This window comes from Suricata suricatta, chromosome 5 (genome assembly GCF_006229205.1).
Source record: "Suricata suricatta isolate VVHF042 chromosome 5, meerkat_22Aug2017_6uvM2_HiC, whole genome shotgun sequence".
NCBI classification, from domain to species: domain Eukaryota; kingdom Metazoa; phylum Chordata; class Mammalia; order Carnivora; family Herpestidae; genus Suricata; species Suricata suricatta.
The window spans coordinates 15,937,440-15,957,770 of NC_043704.1; the positions used below are offsets into that span (position 1 = coordinate 15,937,440).

General features: G+C 35.7%; 1 protein-coding gene across 1 annotated transcript; it reads right to left on the bottom strand.

The window, feature by feature from the left end:
• Positions 1-14,002: 14,002 nt before the first annotated feature.
• On the bottom strand, positions 14,003-14,500 carry LOC115292590 (keratin-associated protein 13-1-like). The gene has a single exon (XM_029940647.1). It carries the CDS (start codon positions 14,495-14,497, stop codon positions 14,003-14,005), a length of 495 nt encoding a protein of 164 aa, XP_029796507.1. The 5' UTR covers positions 14,498-14,500.
• Between the last annotated feature and the right edge of the window lie 5,831 nt (positions 14,501-20,331).

Consider the following 20,331-nt stretch of genomic DNA (forward strand, 5'->3'; position numbering starts at 1 on the left):
ACCCTTTCTATGTTAAGTAATGTATTCACAAATTCCAAGGTTTAGAATATGGATATATCTTAGGAACCATTATTCTGCCTGCCAACACCAATATACAAGCTAATTCATATATTTAAAAATCCTCAAAGGCTGATTGAGTGTAAATAGACAGTCATATTATGAAGGGCTCAAAAAGAGCAAAATTCAAGGGTGAGGATAGCAAACTTGCAATACCACAATTACACTTGAAGTTATCATAGTAACCCATCACACTGATAACCAAGATAAGGATACCACAATCAATATTCTACAAGAAATGTAAGTCCTGAGTTGATGACTTGCCATGACCATTCAGGAAATTACCCCCTCCTCCATTCCATGTCTCCTGCACATACTAAATTCCCAGAGTGCAGATTTTCTTCTTTCTCTGTTTCAGTAGCGAGTGAATTGTGATCAGTAGTATAGTGAATTGTAATCTTCCAGTTTTCACCATGTTAACCAGTTTCCTACTCCACACAATGAACAAAGACCAGCTGGCACTTATCTGGATTCCTCCTGCTGCTTCCTTTGACGGATGCTTAACACCTCGGAAGGGGTTTAGATCCCAAGCTTTTACAGCCTCCACAACTATAACGCCAGAACTGCTGATCATCTCTGCCAACTGGTTTCCAATCCTGACTTCCAAGAATAAGTGCAACCAGTTTCCCAGGAAATACTTCCATGAATCATTTCTAGGCACTTGATTTCAACAATTTCTATTTATTAATGTTTATCTCATTAGTGATTATTACAGAGAGTAGCTTTATCCTCCCCAACTCCTTGCTGTCATATTTTTTTCTAATTAGTCATGCCTCAGAACACATTGCCAAACATTTTGTTGGTACCATTAGTTTTATGACATTTTCACTGAGCCTTTACCATGAGTCAGAGTCTGTGGAATGGAAATGCGTATTACTGAATATATTTTAATTAGATTATATGTATGTATTACTCCATAGTTTAAAATATATTAAGAAACTGTGTGGGATCTCTATTCTAACTGGACTGAAAGTTAATAGAGAAAGCAAATACTAAATTAATAATTATTTAACTATAGTAATAATGAGCTATGAATGAGTTTTTAATACTAAATAAACACTGAGAGAAAGTCACCTAATCTCAGAGGTCAAGAAAAGTTCCCCAGAGGAATAGAATTTGAAATATCTGAAAGAGTAGGTAGGGGATAGATATATAGTGCTTGGAGAAGAATATTTTGAAGACCCAGTCTTGAGATGTGCATTATAACATTGAATGGCATTTTGTCATGTCAGTGAGGGAAAATGAAAGAATGCCTTGAAATTAGGCCGGAAAGATTTGGGGGCCATTTCTTATTTGTCTCCAGTGGTCTAGCTCAGAATTGCACTTTCTTCTGAAAGCAGCAAGGGCCATTGAATGGTTTTAGGCAGATGTATGAGATTGTCTGATTTGTCACATTTTTAAAATAACTTTTATTATTCAACTAATATTTACACACAATGAAATAGACATATTTTAATGGTAGAGTTTGATGTTTTTGACAAATATACATTTATGTTCAAGATGCAGGACATTTTCCCCACCCCAGAAAGTATACTTATGCTTCTTTTAAACCAATCCCTGCCAACTTTAGCCAACTATTGTAATGATTTCTGTCATCATAAAATGATTTTGCCTCTAGATTTTCTAAAAATTAAACCATACAGTATTTTCTTTGGTGTGTCCAGCTTTTTGGGTTCAACAGAATGTTCCTGGGTTTCTCCAAGGCACTTATGTTTTATTCATTTTATTTCTGTTGAGTGTTCCTTTGTGCAAATGGATGATAATGTGTTTAGTCCTTTACCTGGGGCTGGACCTTGAATTGTTTCAAGATTACAGAAAACTTTTTTAATCAATAAAGCTGCAACTAACACATTGTTTCAGTCTTTTTGTGAACTTATGATTTTGATAGGGTTTTTTGTTTTGTTTTTTTGAGGGTTTTTTTTTTTTTTTTTTTTTTGTGGAAAAAACTCCAAATGGAATTTCTGGGTCATAAAGTGAGCATATACTTACCTTTATTAGAAATTGCTGATCAGTTTTTCAAAGTTAGTTTATCATTTTATTCTACCACCAGCAATGTTTTAGATTTCTAGGAGCTTCACATTTTCATCAACATTGATATCATCGTTCTCTTAACTATTCGCTGGATGTGAGTAATATTTCATTGTGATTTTAAGTTGCACTTACTTGGCCAATATGATTTTGAGCATCCCTTCTTTGCTCATTGGCTATCTTCTTGACTTCTTTGTGCAGAGTTTATTCATGTTTTGCCACATTAATTTTTTTTACTACATGCTGGAATTCTTCACTCTGGAAATAAGTGCATTGTTAGATTTATATATTGTTAATAATTTCATAGTTGTGACTTCCCTCCTTTTAATGACAACTTTGGATAAGAAAAAATTTCATTTTGATGAAATCAAATTTATCAATTGTTTGTCTTCTATCATGCTTTTTTGTATTCTCCAAGAAAAATTTTTCCTCACATTAGGGTGGAAAGGTATTCTTATTTTTTGCTAGAAGCTTTAAAACTTTAATCTTTATATATGAGTCTATGACATATATAAACACATGTATTTTCTTAAGTTCTTTACATGTATCCAATGATTCTTTTTTATTATTATTATTGTAGAGAGAGAGAGAGAAAGTGTGAAGAGGAGTGGAGAGGGGCAGAGAAAGGGAGAGAATCCCAAGCAGATTCTGCACTCACTACAGAGCTCAGTGCAGGCTTCGATCCCTCAACCTGGGGATCACGACCTGAGCCAAATTAAGGATTGGGTGTTCAACCAACTGACCCACCCAGGTGCCCCAATTGATTAGAATCACCCAGTGATTCTAATATTACTTTTGAAGATATTTTCCTCCCCCAAAGATACTTTTACAGAGATGTTGGTTTGACATCTTTGTTAAAAATATTAGCAGTGTACATGTGAATCCATTCTAGAACTCTATTCTGTTTCACTGATTAATTATCTATACTTATTTCAGCACTACAATATCTTAATATACCTTGACATATCTCTTTAAGTGAAATGATGAAAGTCTTCCAACTTTACTTCTGTTTCCAGGTGATTTTGCTTATTCTTGCTTCTTTGCATGATATAAATTTTAGAACCAATTCTTCAATTTTTTATAAAAATGCCTCCTGGCTTTTTTGTTCAGAATGTGTTAAATTTGTAAATTAGGCATAATAACCGTCTTTCAATCCATGATATGTGTCTCTATTTATTAGGGTCTTATTTCATTTCTTTCTGGAATATTTCATAGTATTAAATATGCAAATCTTGAATCTTGAAATGTAACCAGTAGAATATATGTTTTGTTGTTAATATAACATACTTTGGATTTGATTTTCACATGTTTTTGTTATTATATAGAAATAAAACAGATTTTTAATAGTAATATTGTAGATTCATTAGATTTTTTTAATGTCATTGTACCTATGAGTGCAGAAAGCATTCCTGTTCCCTTGCTCATATTTATGCCTTATTTGTTTTTATTGCCTTATTGCTCTGGCTAACTCCTGCAGTGCAATGGTGACTACAAATGTGGGGATATGTTAATGTGGCTGATTTTGTGTGCATATGTATGAGTGTGGAGTGGGCTACCTTCTCTGCTCATAACATTAATAAATATGTATCTTTTAAGTTTTATGAGCCTCTTGTTTATGGTATCAGATATCATCTAACCATGGAAATGGGGTGAAATGGATTGATTCTTAATTGAGTCTATTTAAAGGGCATTTACAACAGAATCCCCTGCTTTCTCATGCTCAGTGAGCCTGGGAAGTCCATTTTCAAACTCTCCTCAGATCAGGGAATGGGAACTTTACACATAAATTTAATTGAATTTCTAATTAAGATTGGCATACTCCTGATACCATCCCATCCCTGTCACCTCCTTCTTTAAATTTCACTGTAATTCCATTTAGCCCAATTTCAGAAGATAGAAAGATAACCTGTATTTAGAGAAGGAAGCATCATAAAGGAAATAGCATTTAAAAATGAGTCTAGGGGCACCTGGATGACTCATCTGGTTAAGCATCCAACTCTTGATTTTGACACAGGTGGGGATCTCACAGTTTGTGAGATTAAGCCCCATTTCGGCTTCACACTGAGCATGGAGATTGCTTGGGATCCTCTCTCTTCCTTTCTCTCTGTCCTTCCCCCACTTGCACATGCACATGTCTTCTTTCTCAAAATAAGTAAATAAACTTTAAAAGAAATGAATCCAAAAGATAGGATGATCTGAAATATCAAAAACAATGAGAACTTTGAGAACAGATAAGAGGGAGTATAAGAAGAGGGCTTACAATGACTAAAGCAGAATGGAAAAATGCATACTGTGTTCAGGGAAGAATTGGAGTTCAGCTGGTTTACAGCAAAGGGAAGATTTATGTTGAATTGGAGACAGCGATTAAAAAAACAATACGGGACCTCATTATCATAGACTTTTCTCATTCTAGCTCAGATTAATGCAATAATCTTCCTGTTGGATATCCTTACTTCAGTTTCTACCTCGATCAAGCAATATTTACAATATCTGTTCATTCTTCTGCCACAGCTTGTAAAATATTTTATCTTGGAAGCTTTGCTGAATTTTAACATAGTTCTCATTATTAAATTCACTTCTATGTTGAAGATTTGCTTGTTTACAGCTGTAATCACTGTCATTTGGTTAACCTTGCTAGATGGCAAGTTCAAAGGAACCACAATTTTAAATGCTGTTTTTAAATGTTCTCACTATATAGTAAGAGATTAGTGAATGCATTCTTTTTGAAAAAATATAATGGAACATTTGTTCATCATGCATTCCTTATGAGCAGAGTCGAATGAATATTACTTTGAGAACTGACTGGTATTGACAAGATGTTTGACAACATACTACCGAGGCATGACTAATAAAAAATATGGGATTCAAGGTTGAAGGGGAACAAAGCTGTTATCTGCAATCACCAATGTGACAAGAATAAATAAATAGGAATTGGTGAAATCAATTGCATAGAAATGATTCATGATGAGTTTCCTGGGAAACTAAATACATCAGTCCCTCGAAATCAGAACCACATGCTGGCTGGTAAAAAGATGACAGGCAATTCCTGGAAATAGAATTGCTTAGGCAGCAGGAACCTGGGAACTGAATTCTTGAGTTCAAAATATACAGTCAGTGAGTGTAACAGATGGGCAGGAAATAGAGCAAGAGAAAGTTGGAAGACTGGTAGGGAAAGGATCTACGAGAAATCTAGTAGTAAGACTTTGGTAGAGAGCTGGGCTGCCTTTGTAGGAAACAAGACCTAGAATAACTTTTGCTGGAATATAGAGGGAACCTTACATTGACCCTGGTAAACTCAGAAAGTTGCAAAAGACTTGGGGGTGGGTGTTCACTGTTTCTGGAGCAGCTTTTATAGGGAATTGAGACAATTCTTTGATATGTAATGATCGTTTTTTATCCTTTGATGTTGATATCCTTAATTGAGATGTTGTATTAACTTAAGTATCAGTTGTTACATTACAAATTTACTGCACTCCAAAATTGTAATTGTCAGTTGTGTGTATTTCAGTGTACTGTGGTGTAATGAAAGACTTTGAATCAATTCCCAATTTGCCTTTAAAAGGTTTTTTTGTGTGGCACCTGGGGACTTAAAATGAAACTTAGGAACCAGGGGGCTGTCCTTAGCATTGCTGTTAACTTTCTGTGAGTCTTAGAAACTAACTCTTCTAGGTCTCAGGATCCACGTCTATACAAGTTAAGTTGGTGATCTATTCAGTCACTATGTCTCTCACATTTAATGCATTCAGGAAGAGACTGGGACATTTGTATTTCCTTAAAGAAATGACACCTTTGGCAAGTCTATGTTTCTCTTGGAGCTTCTATTTTCTCAGATGCTAAAAGGACCTTAGACTGTCATGAATGAATTCCACACTCCTATGCCTGTGAGTATGATGAAATAATGCATAGAAAATTCCTTAAAGATTCCCTGGCTCTGGGCAAAGATATCATTTTATTTTTAGGTTTGGCTCATTTACAACAAAGCCTATTTTTAACAGCTTATCATTTCCTGAAATACTATGTTTATAAAAGTTTAGAAAGGAACCATAAGAAAAATGAACTTCAGGTTGAGATTTGATGGAAACAGACATCTGGGCTGCTGGAGAAGCCCATTTGGGAAGGCACCTGAACCTGGACCCTTCATACCTGGCTTCACTGATGACCTCTGACACACTTAGAGAAATGGAACAGGCTTGACACTGGTTGTTGGAATGCGAAATCCAGACACCTTTAACCAAAATGAGGTCAATTCAATTTTAGGTATTTAAAGCTCTTGGGTATCCTTCTCTCAATTTTACAAACATAGTAGTTTTCTATTTACTTTAAACTTTTTTAAGTGTTTGTTTATTTTTGAGAGAGAGAAAGAGAGTGGGAGAGGGTTAGAGAGAGTGGGAGATACAGAATCTGAAGCCAGTTTCAGGCTCTGAGCTGTCAGCTGTCAGCTGTCAGCAGTCAGCACAGAACCTGATGCAGAGCTCGAACTCACGAACTGCAAGTTATGACCTGAGCCAAAGTCGGACACATAACCAACTGAGCCACCCAGGTGGGCGCCCCCTACTTTTTTTTTTTAATGGACCGAACCATATAAACTTATTTCCTTACTTTCTATATTCCTGGTTTATGTGTCAATTTCCTAATTTCCTGACTCTGCCAACACAGATACAAGGTCAGTTGTTCATTGAGTGAATTTAGCTTTCCTCTGCTCCTGACTTTTATCATCAGAGAAACCTGCACCTTCATACCATGAACTTCCAGGAAATTACCATGTTAAGAAGATGAAGACTCTACAGATATCAGTTAAGACCTTGCACAGACAACAGTTCAAAGTCCTTTCGCAGAAAAATAGAATCTTTCATTTCAGTCTCACAAATATACAACAAAACAAAAATAGAAAATAAGCAGATGATAAACCATCACACTATTTGTGGAGTTTATTTCACCTAAATCATGTGAATTTCATTTGGAGAAGAAAATCTGTTGAAATAAATTCTGTCATAAAGGCTGGCTTTAGACTTTAAATTTCAGTTATTCAGTTTAGTGCTGCAAATATGTTTTTAAAAAGTGAGAAGTCAGTAGGCATAAGGCACAAATAATTACAAATTATCCACTTAAAAATCTCTTATGATTATAAATTAATACCCTTCTTTATAATCAAAACATCAAAGAAAAAAACCCAATGGAAATTGGGAAATATTTAGAAATGGATTATAATGATGATATAACTCAGTAAAACTGGAGAGAGACAGCTTTTAAGAAGGAAAGGTTTAAATTTTAATATATATATGAAAATACAAGAAAGCTTGAAATAAAATTTTAGTGCTCTACATGAGGAAGCTTGAATAAAGAATAATAATTTAAACCAAAAGAAACTTTATGGTTGGAAATTATAAAGGCAAGAATAGAAGTCAATGAAATAGAAATCAACTTGAAACAGACAAAGCCAACATGGACAAAATTCAGATTTAGTGAAAATCAATAAAGTTATTTATTTCATTTAAAAAATTATATAGGAAAATAGGTAACCAATAGCTTCAGAAAATGCATATAATCATTTGGAAGAATATTTATTTTCATATATTCCAGTGCAGAATTAACTTTTCCTTCCTCTCTCTCCAACAACTAAGGTATATGTCTGTCTTCCTCATTCTTACTGATTTCCAAATACTTTTTCAAAATAGTCCTCATGACAAACTTAGAAATCACTCATCACAAGATGAATAGGTTGCAGAACTACTCTTAGCCAAAATGGAAAGTTAATAAATACGCTTTCAAAGACTACCAAATCTTAATTCAGATCGTCTGTACCAATCAATGAGGCTTGTTGCCTCATTCTCTTCCAGCTAATTCTTATCTCTGATTCTACTTCGTGTGACAGTGACTGCATGGGATCCAGTTGAAGGAGACTTCACATGCACTCAGGTCCTCCTCTTTGTAGCCTGAACTTGTTTATTCATCAAGACTGCACACTAAAGGCCTCAACAGGTAGTTTTTTTGTATTTTGAAGTTTTTTTTTTTAAAGAAAAAACACTCTAAATTAATTGTCAACTTTATACAACTGAACAGTTTCAAAATATGTATGTTGTTTACTATGGAAATATTGATTTGCATTTTTTGTTTGTGGGTCTGCATTCTTTCTTTATTTTCTTCCCCCCAGGGTCTGCATTCTTGAGATATGGGGCCAATTGTTTCTGATCTGAGCAGTGTCATCTACTGATTATAGCACTTACTTTTTCAATTGCACACACTTCTAGAAATCACTTATCAAATCAGCCATGGTCAAATTAATGATTTTTTTCTAATGTTTGTTTATTTTTGAGAGAGACAGAGAGACAGAGACAGAGCACAAGCAGGGGAGGGGCAGAAAGAGAGGGAGACACAATCTGAAGTAGGTTCCAGCCTCTAAGCTGTCAGCACAGAGCGAGATACAGGGCTCGAACTCACGGACTGCGAGATCATGCCCTCAGCCGAAGTGTCGGACTGATCACGCCACCCAGGTGCCCCGAAATTAATAATTATAGATAATTTGGGGGGATACAAATTTTCTGAATATGTTTATTTTTCTTTCATTTTTGAAGGGTGTTTTGAACTGACCTCAATTCTAGGAGGCTGAATTTTCTTTTTCTTTTCAGCCTTTAAAAATATTTTTGCAGGGACACCTGGGTGGCTCAGTGGGTTGGACGTTGGATTCTTGATTTCAGCTCAAGTCATGATCTCATGCTTCATGGGTTCAAGCCTGACATCAGGCTCTGTGCTGTGTCAGTCCGGAGCCTGCTTGGAATTTCCTCTCTCTTTTTTTCTGCCCCTCCCCTATTCATGCTTTCTCTCTCTCTCTCTTTCAAAATGAATAAACGTATAAATATATATCATTCCATGTTCTTCTGGTGTTAAGAACATTAACTGTATTTATCACTATTCCACATATGTAATGTCTCTTTTTCCCCCTAGCTACTTTATGAGTTTATCTTTGCTTTTTATCAATTCATTATAAGGTGCCTACTGTGGATTTCTCCTAATTCAAGCATCCTAAGATTGTTGGGTTTGTGAATTGGAGGTTTTATTGATTTATTTGCTGTTTTTTGTTTGTTGTTAGTCAAATGTACAATGTACAAAAGTATTTATTATAGTCTGTTTTGTTTTTACTGCTCGTTTTTTTTTTATGGGACTTCTCTTATACTGTTTCTAGATTGCTTGATGTTTTTCAACAAGTTTCCAAATCTTTACTGTCTCCTTTTTCAATCTTTATTTCTCCGTGAACCTTAGATTGGATAGTATATAGTATATAGTATATAGTATATATTTTTTAAAAAATTTATCCTTACTTCTGTTTGGTCAGATTTTCTCAAAATCCTATTTTAATATTATGTCTTTACTTAATTTTAAGTCTTAATTTTCTGTTTAGGGATATCCATTAGTTTTTTAAAATTATTTCCATCTCTTAAAATTCCCAATTATTTATTATTAATTTTCCAATTATTTATTATTTGTATCCATATTTTTCTTAAATTATTTATATGTTCAGCATAGTCTCTTTCAAGTCTGTGCCAACTAATTCTAATATTTGTAGTAAATGTGAATTTGCTTCTATTGATACTTTTGATTGGGTAACATTTACATGCACTTTGAATTTATACAATGCTTTGTTACATTGTAGACATTATAAACAAAAGAACAGTGGGTTTTGAAACATAAATACTTATATTTACATAGTTATAATTGTAGTTATAAACACATATGATTAGGGATGCCAGGGTGGCTCAGTTGGTTGAGTGTCCGACCTCAGCTCAGGTCATGATCTCATGGTATATGAGTTCAAGCCCTGTATCAAGCTCTATGCTGACAGTTCAGAACCTGGAGCCTGCTTCAAATCCTGTGTCACCCCCTTTCTCTGCTCCTCGCTTGCTCACACTGTGTCTCTCTCTTTCTAAAAAACAAATACAAATTTAAAAAATTTAAAAAACATGATTATGTGACCAATACATATACACACAAAAAATAAGCATATGCAAATATATTTATTTATTGTTTTGCAGAGAACATAAGTCCTTCCCTCTGCATGTTAGAAAGGCAAAAGGCATAACAGTAAGATTCCTTAAAGAATTGAGGGACAAACTAGGGACAAGACCAGCTTGACTGCCTCTCCACTTTGCCGAACCTCCAACCAGATATGCTGCTACTCTGATCTGAGCTCATTAGTTTATTCTCTATTTCACCTGTGGGGGAGGCTGGCCCAGAGTTTTAGACCATTTTGGTTTGCCTTTAAATTAATTTGACTTTGTTCATTTTAATTATTGTATGTTACTGTTTTAGTATTTTATGTTCTTTTTTATATATTCTAGTACTGTCAAAACTCTTAACCCTTGTCTTTAATTTCTGTAAAAATAATAACCACTATTATTTTTCTGTACATTTCTAATATGTACATTATCTAGAGAGTCTATAAGTTTGTATTCTGTATTGTCTCTTGGTTTGGTCTTGTTTTGGCTTTTTGCAGCCTTAGTAAATTTCAATCAATTACCGCAGGTAATTTGAGGCTCTGAATGGCTCTGTTTTCAGAAGGATTTATTTTAGTGACAGAAAGCTGAGGTTAGATTTCTAACACTCTTAATATCATCATGATTGATGCAATTCAGAAGTTGACTTCAGTTCCTATGAAACACACTCTATGTTTGCGTACTCATAAAATTCTGGTAGAGTCAGGGCACCTGGGTGGCTCAGTGTGTTAAGTGTCTGGCTTTGGCTCAGGTCATCATCTCACGGTTTGTGGGTTTAAGCCCTGTGTAGGGCTCTGTGCTGACAGCTAGCCCAGAGCCTGGAGCCTGTCTGCAGATTCTGTGTCTTCCCCTCTCTCTGACCTTCCCCTGCTCTCTCTGTCTCTCAAAAATAAATAAAAAACATTAAAACAATTTTTAAACTTTTTTTTTAGTGTTTTATTTATTTTTGAGACAGAGAGAGGCAGAGCATGAGCGGGGAGGGGCAGAGAGAGAGGGAGACACAGAATCTGAAGCAGGCTCCAGGTTCCGAGCCGTCAGCACAGAGCCTGATGCGGGGCTTGAACACACGAACGTGGGATCATGACCTGAGCCAAAGCTGGACGCTTAACCAACTGAGCCACCCAGGTGCCCCTAAAACAATTTTTAAAAACAATAAAAAAATTCTGGTAGAATCTTTAAAAGCCTAGAATGTTGACCTGTATTCAAACCTCCTCAAAAATGAGACCCAGAAATATGACTCTACTCATTCTCACCTGTAGCCCATTAACATTTTTGAAATCAGTGGACAACTCAGGAAGAAAATATACCAAAGACCATTTATTTTGACTTAAAACTTGTCCTAATTTTGAGCTAGCAGTTCTTAGCTGATAGTGCTCCAGAGCTTATGGATAGATTATTTTTTAAGTTCTACTAAAGTCTTTATCCCTAAGAGTGATTTAAACTAGTCAAATGCTGTCAAAAGTTATATTTGGTATAAATAGCATGTTAAGTTTCTATATATGAGGGTTACTGGTAAGAATATTCATTCTGTGATATATGCAAAATTATTTAGAATAGGCAATAATCATGGAAAATTATTACTAGAAATCTCTTCCAGTAAATTTCATAGGTGACTATGAAAACTAGGATTATTGTCACTCAAAATTCAGGCTTTAAAATGAAGAGTAATGTGCAGCCATTATTAATATCTAGCCCTATTTACCAAACAAACCCTCCATTCATTGTAAATTACCTGCCCAGATGTTCCCTAAACATACTAGCTACCTTTATAGCTCTCTGACTTATTCATTTCATTTTATCTTCCCAAACTTCCTCTATTCCAACTCATACTATTTCCATTTTCACTTTTCATAGGAGGCTTCATCTTTCAGGATATTGTGAACACTGATTTCTCCATAAATTGGGATCTTTGGCCAGACCTTCACTGACTTAACTTCCATTGCCTCATGTTTAAATGAAATTTAACACATAAAAATATATCTCCCTCTGAGTGCTGTTCAAGATTTTAAAGAAGTAATGACCTGAAAATCTGTTTAAATATTTATTTAGCTTAACAAAAAGATAATTCTTTTTTATTATTAGATTTTTCTTTTTATCAAACTCTGTCTCACATAGAAACATATTGTTTTCTGGAATAGACAGCAAAAAAAAAAAACCATTAGCATATGTATACAAAATATAAAAATAAAGGATCTCCATTTTTTTGCTGATACAAAGGCTATGGTTTTCAGTTATATATAGTTTAAGTCATTGGAGAACAGAAGAATAAATACCCACACAATCTGATCCCCAAAGCTTTATACCAAGCATAATTGGCTTCCTTATTACATACTGTAAAGAAATGAATTCCATCAAAATGTGCTCACTGGGATTCAAAGATTTGGTAACTTTTCCCAACTGATGTTGGATGAGTCTAATGCAAGTTATTCAAGCTTTATATTTAGTATTTTCTGAAATGTTACAGTCACAAGTTAAATTTATATTTAATTTTTTTCATGTGCAAACGTACCATTAGATCTAAATTTCATTTTTTGCATATGCATTTTGTATATATCTACCATATTTTGTGCTTTTCTTCTCCTATGAAGAGAGATACAAGGACTCACATCATCTAAAGGATTGGATTTTTATAGTTCTTGAGATATTCATTTACAAGAAGTTTATATAAAAGGAAAAAAATCTAAAGACAAAAACTTTAAAGTTTTTTTTTTAAGTTTATTTATTTATTTCAAGAGAGAGGCAGTGAGAGTGAGCAGGTCAGGGCAGAGAGAGAGGGAGAGAGAGAATCCCAAACAGGCTCCCCACCATCAGTGCAGAGTCCCATGTGAGGTTCAAACTCGCCAACTGCAAGGTCACTGGAACTCTCCCAATGGCATGATCATTTATTTACTTAAGATAATTCAATTTTTCTAATTTTTAAAGGCTATAACTGTATGATTTCCATCACCAATGGAATTATATGATTGAAAGCTTACATTTACTGCTTAGTTTTACATACTGTGAGAATGAATCTGAAAGCTAAGCTGGGTGGCCATAGAGAGGGTGAGTAGTCCTTGGAGACCATAAAGAGTTGTTTCTTGTGAGAATACAATAGTTAACATTCTGCAAAAAAAAAAAAAATCCAGACATTCAACAAATTAATCTATAGAAGCCAGATCCATAGATTGGTTTGTAGCAAAACGGCTGGAGATTCCGAAAACTAAAATTGGTTTGGTAGCAGGATGTGGATCCAGAGTTCAAGGTAGGGAAGCCACGAACTCCACAACCCAGGAGTCTGAAGCCGTTGGGCCCATCATAAGTCATCCAGCAGGGACTGCAGAGCGTGGAGGTCCTTGGGTGGTAGCAAGATGTCTGGAAGGGACTGGACACCACACAGGACGTTTGGCTTCAGGCCGCTGCGGGCATTGCTAAAGCCTGTGGATCTCTACTTACACTGTCTCTACTGTGAAGTGGATTTCTTGATTGGGAAAAGAAGGAAGGATGGAAGGAAGGAAGGAAGGAAGGAAGGAAGGAAGGAAGGAAGGAAGGAAGGAAGGAGAAAACGATATTCAGTTAAAACTAACAATAAAATTAGCAGAATATGTGGAAGATATTCAAAATGAATGAGTTTATTGCATCATGTTCATTTGGGTTTTCATCTCTTGTGAATAAAATCAAGAACAAGAATCCCATTATTTCATTAACATTAAGTTGTGTTTATTAGCATAAATGTCATTAATTGATCTTACAATTTATTTCATTAATTCCACTAATTCTATTAAATCATTCAATAAAATTAATAATTAAGTTCCGTATATGTTAGAGACAGTTTTATGGCCAGTGCTTTGCAGCTGGCAAAAAGGTTGACTGGAGATCTTCCCTGAAGATCATAAAAATGATCGACTCCCTGTTTAGGAATTAGACACACATTCCTCTAAACCTCTAAACCTTTAACAAGTTGATGTATAGAATCCAGATCTACAAGTTGGCCTGTAACATGATGACTGGCAGCTCCTGGAGGAGAAGTAGGTTGGGCGGCAGAATCTGGATCCATAGCTCAGGGAAGGGAAACCACAGACTCCATAACTCAGGGGTCTGAAGCCCTGGGAGCCACAGCCCAGGGACCAGCAGCTTCTGGATCCAAAGCCCAGAGACCCAGAGTAAGCTGTCTGGCAAGGACTGCAGAGCATGGAGGCCCTCGGGCGGGAGCAGGACGTCTGGCAGGGGCTGGACACCACACAGGACGTCTGGCAGCTGGTGGGCTCACAGCAGGTCTCCTGGCAGCCGCTGTAGAGGGAGGAGCCCAGCTGGCAGGTGCTGGGAGAACAGAGGGCAGTGTGGTAGACCAGGTTGCTGGGGTAAGAAGAACCACAGCAAGAGCTTGGGTAGTGCAGGTAACCCCCAAGGGAGTGAGATAAGTTTCGAGAGCAGGAGCTGAAACGCATGTTCATGGGAGGTTTGAGTTCAGGTGAGAAAACACTGAGAGTCCTGAATTCACACTGAGAATATTCTGAGGTCTATTCCACCTCCTGGACTGTGGCCTTTATATACTCTCAGCTGCATGTGTCAAAAGTGACAATGGTATCATCCCTATGTTTGTACCCCTTCATTTGCATAGTACTCAGTCATCTTCTCATAATTGCAGCTGCATAGTTTCCCACCTGTTGCATTTATGAGAACTATAATAAATTATGTTATAACACAAAGCCAATGAACTATTCTTATGTCAGAAATGTTACGACCATTTTGCACTAATGGTCATGTCATCTTGGCCAAGAATGCCCCTCCTTTTCTTCCTGGTGTATGCTGTACCTGTATCAGATCCTGGTTTTACTGGGATATGAGTTCCTTCTAAGGGTGAAGATTAAAATGACATCATCTTTCTTTCTTCTTTTTTTTTTTATTTGGTTGGAGGCAAAGCTTTGGCCTTGCCAGAAAGCCTTCTAAAGATTGAAAACTACTTGTTTTGATTAATTCACTTTTATCCAAAAATTATTTTCCAAGTATTAATATTAATGCAGAATATCTCATACCAGATGCAGAAGGCCTAATGTTTTACAAACTGAGGAGAAAGGCTTGAAACAGAAGGAACCATGGACAAGTATTTGGAAGCAATATATAAGAATGGTACATTGGAACAGAATTGCAAATGGAGACCAATTTGAGCCCATGAGAAGAGGATCAGAGAGTATTTATCAATTGAGGTGAGGGGAAGAAGTAAATGCTCAATCTCATGAACTATGAGATCATGACCTGAACCAAAATCAAGAGTTGGATGCTTATAAAGTAGTGAAAAATGATAGCTAGAACATTTCCAAATGTTAGCAATTTGAAAATATAGATAACCTGTCTTAGTTCATTCCAGCCGCAATAACAGAGTATCACAGATTGTATGACTTATACACAACAAACATTTATTTCTTACTGTTCTGAAGGCTGGGACATCAAAGATCATTATATTCGGTGTCTGATGAAATCCACTTCCTAGATACTAGTCTTTTCACTGTAACCTCAATGGGCAGTGTTGTGTAGAGTCTTTTCTTCAAAGGGATAAGCTCATGTACTAAATGCAGTCCAGATATCACATTGGCACAAGTACACTTCCATGATAGGTTTTTTTTTTCCTAAAGTAGAATTATCTATCCACATTTAAAATTATTGGGAGATTTTATATTAAAATATTGGCTTTGGGTGGGGGAACTCATGGCTTCCAAATAGGTATTTGATTCCCATCTCTGTTTACTACTTAATTTTTTTCATATCTGATTTGTGGAACCAACAGATTCTCATTATATACTTTAGATCCTACTTTGCCACCCATCGAAATATTTTATGGGAGTTGTTCTTCATCTGGTTATTAACCATCTGGAAGAGACAACTCTACTGAATCATCTTAACAAGTTGCTAGGCGCTTAAAAGTCATGACTTGGAAAATTAAGATTGATGCCATCAGATGATGTGTTGTCTATTTGTTATCTAGAAGGTATTTGCCTAAGGGTCATTTGTATCCCAGAAAATGGTAAATATGTCCACTGGGAAGCTGTACTGTAACCACAAAAGCATAATGGTTTTATAAAAGGGAGAAGAATGTAACTCATATCTGAATTTCAGACTTTTTTCCTCCTCATTAACATACAACATTTAGTACACATTTTTTGTCAGTCTGTTGCCTAGATATTCTCTCGATTTTTTGTCGTCTGAAATTATCTTCAATTTTGAAGCACACATTTATTGAGCATAGAATTCTGTTGAACAGGCATCTGTGTTCTTTCAGAATTTTGAATATTTCATTCAATCATCTCTGTAAATAATTTGTATTTTAATCCCATCATCACTTTTTTTCCCCCTTTTAAAAGGAAACCAGCTTTCTTTCTCAGGTTTCTTAGAAACATTCCTGTCATTGGTGTTCATGAGTTTTACTAATGTATATATATATATTTTTTCTCAGTCTTTATCTAACTTTTAGTTTGCACCCTTTATTAGCTTTGGTTTGGAAAAAAAATTAGCAATTTCTCCCCAATTTTCTCTCTTACCTGTTTTAAAACTCCAAATACAAGTATGTTAAATCTTTTCACTATGGTCCATATTTGCATAAATTCCTTTCACCTCTGTCTCCATGCATTCGTTTAGATAAATGTTCTTCAATCAAGAGCAGTCGTGCCTTCTACCCCTCAAGGAATACTTGGCAATATCTGGAGAGACAATTTTGGTTGTCATGACTAGGGAAGTCTCTGATCTGTTTTGTGTTCATTTCCTCCTACTTAAGACCTGAATTTGAAAAATAGTCTTTTCATAGATCTATTTGAGGGTCTAAGGAAATAATGAGTAGGATATTCTCTTAACCTTGATTATAGCACTAAATAAGGATAACTTCTTTTGTAATTTGTTTTTATTCCTTGGTAACCTGTTGCTTATCTTAGTCTCTTATGAGCTTCTTTAACTATTTAGCCTGTGAAAGCTGAGAATGTTACCCAAAAAGTAAACATGTAGTGTCCCCAAATTTATAGTGACATTCAAATGAAGTAGTCAAGCCTGCTGCCATAGAAAGCTTTTTGTTTTCATTTCTATTTAGTTTGGGTTTTAGTAAAGCACTAATAGGGAATCTGACACATTCTCCCAACTAAGAATATCATTCCATACATATTGAAAACCAAATTACATTGGACACTCATTATCAGATGCATGAAGCTGGACATTTTAAAATAAGAGTTGGGTAAGCTCATTAGAATTTATTTAAGACTCTTACATATTTTTAAACTGGACTTTTAGTTTTTCTTTCATTCATTATGCTAACCATGTAAACCTAAAAGTTATTTTTGTTCATGAGATTCCTGACAAATCCTTCAACTACATAGTCACATTCCCTCTGTACACATAGATAAAATCCATGTTTTTTGAAGGACACAAAATATATCCTACATCTCAGATCTTCATTCATAAGACTATGAAACTATAAAATATATTGAGGCACCTGGGTGACTCAGTTGGTTAGGCATCCGATTCTTGGTTTTGACTCAGGTCATGATAGGGTGGAGTCTGCATAAGATTCTCTCTCTCCCTCTTTCTAGCCCTCTCTTGCTTGAGTGTTCTCTCTCTCTCTCTCTCTCTCTCTCTCTCTCCCTCTCTTTCTCTCTCTCTCTTTCTCTTTCTCTCTCTCTCAACAAATAAACTTAAAACAAAACAAAACTATAAAATATGGACGTTCAGTAACTATAGTTTGAATGAGAAAAATATCCATAGTCCAAAGAAACTAGATCAAATTCACAGACTACACAGACTTCCAAAATTTACCCTGAGATGCATACTGAGCTCTTATTAAACCTGCCAAATCAAACTTAACACAAACTCTGGTCAATAATGTAGAAATAATGACATAAAAATGTTTGAATGCCAGAAAGAATTCATTTATTAGATTATAACTATTTTACCTTTTATCCATTTGGAAAGTAAGTTATCATGAATTCTATTTGTAATTCCATTATTTTGGAGTTAAGTCATTAAATTAAAAGGATGCAGGAATCAGTCTGTTAGACTATGCTTGATGGAAAGAGATTGGTAAGGAACTGGAGTCCAAAGACTAAGATAGTTGCCACTGAAAATAAGGAGCATGATGGAACTCTGAGTAGACATTTTGGTGACCGCATAAATGTACTAGAACTCAAAAAATTGATTAGAAGAAGCCAGATAGATAGATAGGTTGGCAACAAGATGGCTGGAGGTTACTAGAAGCAAAGTCAACTAAGTGGCAGAATCTGGACCTATAGCTCATGGAAGAGAAGCCCCAGACTCCATAACCTAAGGGTCTGAAACCACTGGATCCATAGTCCAGTGAGTAGCAGCTTCCAGATCCATGGCCCAGAAAGAAGCCAAGGCTGGACCTAAAGTCCATAGATATAGTATAAATTAACTGGCAGGGACTGCAGAACATGGGGGTCCTCAGGTGGTAGCAGGATGTCTGGCAGGGGCTAGACATCACACAGGATGTCTGACAGCCAGTGGGCTCACAGCAGGTGTTTTGACAGCTATTGTAGAGAGAGAAACCCCTCCTATGTGCTGGGAGAGCAGAGGTCAATGCTGTAGTCCAGATCATTAGAGTAGGAAGAGCCACAAGAGGAGTCTGGGTAGCTCAGGTAGCCCCCAAGGGAACGGGAAAAGAAGTTTCCAGAGCAGCAGTTGTGGCTCATGTTGACAGCAGATTGAGAAAATTCTGAGGTTGAAGGTGATCATTATACTCATCGACTGGTATGGCATAGTATAAGTACAACCTTCTTACATCATCTGTATACCCTCTTCTGCATTTGGGTAATTCTTTAATCTTCTCTGTCATTGTAGCTGACTAGCTTTATACCTATTGTACTTATGGGTCTTATAATTTGTTATTATAACACAAAACCAAAGATCATTCCTATCTTAGATATTCCACAACTATTTGTCAGTGATCCTCAACCTATTACAGCCAGGAAAGCCTCTTCTCTCCCTCGCTATGACTGCCTACATATCTATTCTTGCTTCGCTCAGGCTTCTTTCTGTCACTTTTCTACTGTGTCAAGTGATAAGTGACATAGCTTTATTTTTTATAAGGATGCTTCTAATGATTGATTCTACTTGTCACCAATGATTTACATTCTCCAAATTTATTCTCCATCTATCACATATTATTATACAGTACTTCTTACATCCAATGGAGGGAAGAAAAATAACACATAATGAGAAGTGGCTAGAAATAGGAAGGAGCCAGGCAAACATATAAAGGCAAAGAGATTCAAAAAGACTGAATTGAGATGGTGTCACAAGAAGAGGTCGACTCAGGCCATTGGAAGAGAAAGCGGGGGTGATGGTGACAATGTGGGATTCTGGGAAAAGGGAAGAAACAAAGATTTTAAGTATCTCTTCTATGTATTTTTAGCTTATGGATCTTTTAATCTAAATGCCATTTAAAACAAATAATATCTTTAATGAATTTTCACACACAGTAAAACCTTGGGTTGTGAGTAACTTACTCTGTGAATGTTCCACAAGAAAAGCAAACATTTCTAATACATTGTAACTTGATAAACGAACGATGTCTTGAGTAGTATGTGATGCTGAATGTCACATGATCACAACTGAGCCGATGGTTCTCTCTCTCCTTCTCTCTCTCTCTCTCTTTTTCTCACTGCAGGATTGTGAGTGATCATCAATGTAATGTTGTATTTCAGTGAAAACATCAAAAGGAGACAAAAGCAAGGGTCACTGGATAGGTTCCTTGTCAAGTTTGTACCAAAAGAAAAAGATTCCATTGATAGTGGTGATTCCATAAGTGATAGTGCAAGTCATCCTATACAATACCCCTCCTTTTTCTTGTCTCCCTTGCACCAGCCACAGAAGTTTACAAGGTTAAGTGCAGGTTAATTTGTTTGTTTTTCTTTATATTTTGTATTTTCTTTATTATTTTCTATTATCTTACAGTATTATAATCATTTTTATATAAATATTTTTGGATTGTGGAACAAATCACCTGAGTGTTTGTTATATATATATAATAATTCCATTATTTCTTATGGGGAAATTCGTTTTGATATATAAGTACTTTGGAATACAAGCATGTTTCTGTAATAAATTATACTTGCAAATGAGGGTTTTGCTGTATTTTCATTTGCATTGTCCAAATCTTAGAAGAACCTCCTAGAACAACTCAGCGTTTTCATTGCTCAGACTGAATGAGTTTTGGGCATTTTCTTTTTTTCTTAATTTTTTAATGTTTATTTATTTGAGAGAGAGAGAGAGAGAGAGAGAGAGA

Bases quoted from the DNA above. Each gene is read 5' to 3' on its own strand.
- LOC115292590 (XM_029940647.1), bottom strand. From the start codon at position 14,497: ATGCGTTTCAGCTCCTGCTCTCGAAACTTATCTCACTCCCTTGGGGGT.